General features: G+C 40.6%; 1 protein-coding gene across 2 annotated transcripts in view; it reads right to left on the bottom strand.

Annotated features, from left to right (window-relative positions):
- Positions 1–2,308, bottom strand: part of rprd2a (regulation of nuclear pre-mRNA domain containing 2a) — a 31,623-nt gene extending 29,315 nt beyond the window's left edge. For both annotated transcript variants that reach the window (XR_013791667.1, XM_079521887.1), the window contains exon 1: positions 2,124–2,308. Coding sequence is in view for 1 of the 2 variants with exons in the window: in XM_079521887.1 (XP_079378013.1) it covers positions 2,124–2,289 (166 nt within the window). In the remaining variant the exon portion in view is untranslated. The remainder of the gene's footprint in view (positions 1–2,123) is intronic.
- Between the last annotated feature and the right edge of the window lie 3,692 nt (positions 2,309–6,000).

Consider the following 6,000-nt stretch of genomic DNA (forward strand, 5'->3'; position numbering starts at 1 on the left):
TTAAAATATTCAGTTACTGAATGCTCATAAAGTTTAGGCAAAAGTAGGCAACACAAAGTCCAAGCATAACTTAATTGATTTTTCTTTTAAACACCACAAACACTGCATGTAGGGCAGGCAAAATATGAGATTCAAACATGACAGGAAATGAACAGCATTTCTGGCCAAACTTCAGAATGATTTGGTCATGGGTTGCAGGTTACCACAGCTTCCATTTGATAAGTAAAACAGAGAAAGTGTATGGCTTGAAATTAAAGACATCAAGTTTCAACTCTGGTTAGTAAAGTAGAGTGCAATGTTTGACATTGCACTCAGTACATTTTATAGCCCTTAAAACTGGACGATCCTTGCCTCAACCAACAGTTGCCAATTTATCTCTGCAACATAAATTAAACGAGCACAAATAAGGAGAAACGTAATAGCTCTAAAATGTGTATAATTCCTGAATGTGATGGAACAGCAGTGTCTATTTTAAAAAACAGTTGTCCAAATTAAAACAAATCATTCACACATAAATAGGGAGCAAGGACTTAAATACAAACATAAGTGAATACTCAGTCCAAACCCAGCTTTCCGACTTTAGTCGAAAATTGAAAACAAAATAGCTGTATTGGAATAAAGCTGTACATAATAAACTGATATACTCTGTTATTATTTATTTGTATAATGTTATTTTACACTTTCCTTATGTATAGTGATGCAAACTATATACAGTTGTTAATATAGTGAAAACCAGAAATACCAGAAATATGTAGGCCTACATAGCTAGATCGAAGCATCACACTTGGTATTATTACTCAAAAAGCCTCTAGAATTGCATAGGCTACAGTAGCCTAAAATGTGAACATTCTTGGACTACCAAAACATTAAATATGAATAACATTCTTTTCGACCAGATTCGATGCCATGATAGTACATTCATTGGTATATAAATTGCACAAGGAGTTTTGCTTTGCGAATCTGATCCCAGTGATCGAGTTTGACATTTCAGTCGCTGAAAAATCATAAACATTGATTGGGTGATTGACACGGTGATCTGTGTATATTGGCCTGCAGTGAACTGAACTATCAATATAATACAACACCAGATAATATTATTTCGTGACAGAGCTAAACGAGAATCAATAATGTGTAAGATGCATTTACAATCATGCAACAATAAGTAGCATTGAGTAAGAGTAGCATGGAAATGTAGTTTATTTATGCCAGAACATATTGTAAACTGGCATTTGAAGTGTTTATTTGTATGTCTCTAAATGTTATGATGAATTGAACAAGGTGGACCCTCTTGTAAACAAGTGTAGTGTTTTATTGGGTCGTCCACTCAGTTAACAGTTTTTTTGTATTGATCTGTGCTTGAAATGTACTGTAATTCTGCAAAACACACTTCTGCAGTTCCGCTCAAGAGGCGGCCTGGTAGCTGACTGTAATGCAAGGCTAGCGTTGGCGCATTACAGTCAGCTAGCCTAGCTTGTTAGCATAGCGTAACAGAACAGAACAGAGAAAGGCTGGTCTAACAATCCACTCCAGCTATCCCGGCGAGGAAGCACAGACGAGGACACCCCACATCCCTCCATTTAGTGAACAACTACTTCACCAACTACTAAACTAGCGGTTTTGGAGAATGTTGAAATCATAAACAGTTCAGTTATCTGTCGCCATGATAGGGAGCGCACGTTTTGCTACCCGCTCATAGCCTGTTGCAGCTACTCCGTTCATTTTACCATTTACCATCTGTTACTGGAGGAGGGGGGTAACGGTTGGAAAAAAAACAAGCCTCTTTCTTTGCTAGATGTTTCCTTTAAAATGTTGAACAGTGTTGACATCGACACCCATGCTAGTCGAAGCCCTGTACACAAAACAAGCGCCCCCAGTGTTACTGCCAGTAACAAACCTTATCATGGTTAGTCAAGTCGCTCAAAATTACATATTTTCAAAGTTTCTCGTACCAAAATAATGACTTATGCTCAACGCCACCTGAATGTCCTGACTTACGTCGACACCTTTTCCAATTGAATAATAATATATATGCATTTTTTTTGGTCATATGACGACTTGTCGAGAGGTCACCGCTAACGCTGCTGCACAACTTATATGCTACGAGAAGTAATAATTAGGCTTACATTTCCTCAGCCATTTCATCCAGCAGCGCACAACAACACTGTGGTACTTCTTGTTTTCGATGCACCACATCGACAGTCCCTGGATAGAGTCCATTGTGTTTGAAACGGCTTGAAGCCTCTTGTCCAACGTGGACTCCAAGGAGCCGCTTGCTCCTGCAGCAGCCATGTCTGGAGTCTGTCTGGGGTCTGACTGGGGCGCTTTGATGACTTTTTTTTTACCTTGAATAAAGTAACCCTAAGGCATCCTTCCTCGCAGAAATAGCTATCATAAAGAAACATCATTTAGAACTTGGTTAAACATTTATTGTTGTTTTGGTGTGGCTACATGAGTTATATGTCTGATTTATATTATATAATATAATACTATCACTATGTCTATCACACAGTGAGGATGACCACATTTGACACATTCTGCCAAGATAGACATGACAGAGAACTGTCTTCAACTCTATTCATATTTAAGTAATATAACTATATAAGTTATTATATTATTGAAATGTCCATCATGTCCTTAAGTATTTTTCTGTATCCTAGAATTTTCTGTATTCTCAACAGCAGCAGTCTGCCTACGCTGACTTTTCAAGGTCAAAGCTACCCTGCGCATCATTGAGCGGTTCCTCCGCTCCATTACGCAGCTATGTGTGTGACTGTCCCTACGTATGCGTGATCCTTGTGTCCCGGTGTCTGTCCGAGCACGGAGAGCTGCAACACGGCAACTCTGTCATTTCTCGACCGTTTCGGACGTTTCTCAGAGACTCAGCCATCTCTATAGCTCCAATCATCACCCACATAGTAAACCTCTCCATCAAACAGGGACAGGTCCCCCAAGATCTCAAACTGGCCAAAGTAACCCCCTTGCACAAGAAAGGGAGTAAATTAGACCCCGGCAACTACCGCCCTATTTCTATTCTAAGCTCCATCTCGAAAGTGATGGAAAAAATAGTCTATGAACAGGTTGAAAAGTATCTTGCCACAAATAAATTAATGTACAAGTTCCAATCTGGCTTCAGAACATCCCACTCCACTGACACATGCCTTCTCTATTTGAGCGACCACATCAAACATGAGGTGGATGCTGGCAAATACTGCGTCATGGTCAAGCTGGACCTCCAAAAGGTAGCACATCAGTGAGCTGGATGCAATCCTACCTGGAGGGGAGAACAGATGGTGGAGGTGAATGGAACACTGTCCCCCCCCCCCCCTCCCAGTGAGCTGTGGCGTTCCACAAGGAAGCATACTAGGGCCTTTACTGTTCCTAATATATGTAAACGACATGACATCAGCTTGTGACTGCAACTTGTTCCTGTTCGCAGATGACTCAGCACTGCTAGTCTTGGACAGGAACAAACTGCAGGTTGAAAAGGCCCTCAGCTCTGAAGTCTGTAGAATCTGCACCTGGCTCGCTGATAACAAACTATCTTTACACATGGGAAAAACTGAATCCATTCTCTTCGGATCTAATAGTAATCTCAGCAAGGCAAATGGCTTCTTGGTTAGAGTGGGTGACAATGTTATCACACGTAAAGATGAAATTACCTACCTAGGTTCCATCCTGGAGGCTAATCTTTCCGGTGATAAAATGGCCACCAACGTAATCAAAAAAGTCAACCAAAGAACAAGATTCCTTTACAGGATCTCCTCACTGGTCAACAAAAACACCTTGAAGACCTTAACAGGAGCCCTCGTACAAGGTTTATTTGACTATGCATGCACCTCCTGGTACCACAGCACCTCAAAGGCCCTTAAAACTAGGCTCCAGACTTCCCAAAACAAACTGGTCAGGCTCCTACTTGGCCTCACCCCCCGAACCCACCTCACCCCTGCCCACTTTGACAGGCTGGAATGGCTTAGGGTCGACGACAGAGTACAGCATCTTGCAATGGGTCTGGTCCACAAGATTCGATACACCACCAAGATACCCATGTACCTGTCTAGATACTTCCTTAATGTTAACGAAGTCCACACCCATAACACCAGAGGAAGTGCAACGAACCATGTACAACCCAGATTCGGCACAAACAAGGGACTAAATTATTTTCGCTCCTATGCCACCAAAATGTGGAACGCCCTACCAACAGTCATTAAGACATGCGAATCCCTTGACTCCTTCAAAACCGCTCTCAAAGGGCACCTACGGACGGCTGCAATTCGAAACTGGCCTCCGTTAAATCTGAATCCCCCCCCCCCACCGCCCACCCCTTTTTCCCCTCACTGTATGTTTCTTTTCCCTTTTTACCTCCCTTATGATGAATTCCTGTTCTGTTCTTTGACTATATATAGAAGTGTCTATTTGTACGTCTCTAAATGTTTTGATGAATTGAACAAGGTGGACCCTCTTGTAAACAAGTGTAATGCTTAATTGGGTTGTCCACTCACAGTTAACAGGCTTTGTATTGAGTTTGTGCTTGAAATGTACTGTAATTCTGTTAATAAATATTTCAATCAATCAATCAAAAAGGCTTGTGGGAACCGGGCCGGCCCCCATGGCACGTTCCTGGGGTTCTGGTAAAGGTCTCCACACACCGGGCGCGAATCGGATGCGAATTCGGATTTTTAGCGGCGTTTCTCCATCGGTTTTCCGAAAAACGCGGCCGGTGTGCAACCACCTTTACTCTGTAATTTCCTCCAAATATAATCACAGTACAGTACAGACTAGCACAGTACACTACAATACAGTAGCCTACAGAGCACAGTACAGTACAGTAACTATAACAATAAATGTATAGTTGCACCGCTCAGTTCACACAGGTGTGATTTTTTTGCAGTTTACAGTAGCTGTAGCAGCTTGACCATAGACATATGAGCTTGACTAGCTAGTTCTAGACCTCTCAGCACAGAAAACGTACTACAGTACATGGACAATGTATATGTAGGCCTATAGTTTTTAACAAAAATAATGTATTTGCTACAGACGTTAAGAAGACACCTATCTAAAGTGTAGTGTTTCGGTAACAGTCATTCACATAAAAGTTGTGTTTACTCTGCTGCTGATAAAAAGAGTTTCCTCCCCGAAACAGCACAAATATTAAATATTACTGCTACTAACTAGAAGTCAACACAATGCATGAATGCTGTAATTTTTGGACACATTGACTTATTTATATTTTGTCTCAATGCTCAAATCAGAATTCATGATTTTGCAGGATAAACAATTAGCTCACGAATAAATATGCAATATAAATATAATTTACCGATATAACACACATACAGTAGGCCTACAAACCATAGAATTTATGTTTGTATTGTGTATGGCGGAGGTGGGCGGCAGTGGCTCAGGGGTAGAGTGGCCAGATGGCAACCGCAAGGTTGCCAGCTCGATCCCAGGCTCCCCCAGTTGTCGAAGTGTCCTTGAGCAAGACTGAACCCCTAATTGCTCCTGATGTGCAGGTTGGTGCCTTGCATGGTTTCCACTGCCATTGGTGTATGAGTGTGTGTGTGAATGGGTGAATTGATGCACAATCTATGTAAAGCGCCTTGGATAAAGGCGCTATATAAATGCACCATTTATCATTTTATATTATGCATATAATTGAACATTATAACTGTAGAATGTAAGTAAGCCTATAAGCCTATATTTTTGCATTGATTATTTGTATAATTGATTACGGTAATTAGTTCAATTGAACTGTCAATTGAACTGTCCTATAATTGTTTTATACTTTATTATTATTACTTAGTACCTTAGTTGTTTAATTTTTATTACCTTGTATAATACCTTATGTGTTAGACATGTATGAGCATGTGAGAAATTATTGTAATCTTTTAATTTGAATGTAATACGAGCTATGGTTTTCATCATTGTATTTCAATATGACGCACCTGAAATGGGCATGTTTTTTGTCCAAAAGTGTATTAACAGAAACTGCTGAATCAAACA

This window comes from Electrona antarctica (genome assembly GCF_951216825.1).
Source record: "Electrona antarctica genome assembly, chromosome: 15".
NCBI classification, from domain to species: Eukaryota; Metazoa; Chordata; class Actinopteri; order Myctophiformes; family Myctophidae; genus Electrona; species Electrona antarctica.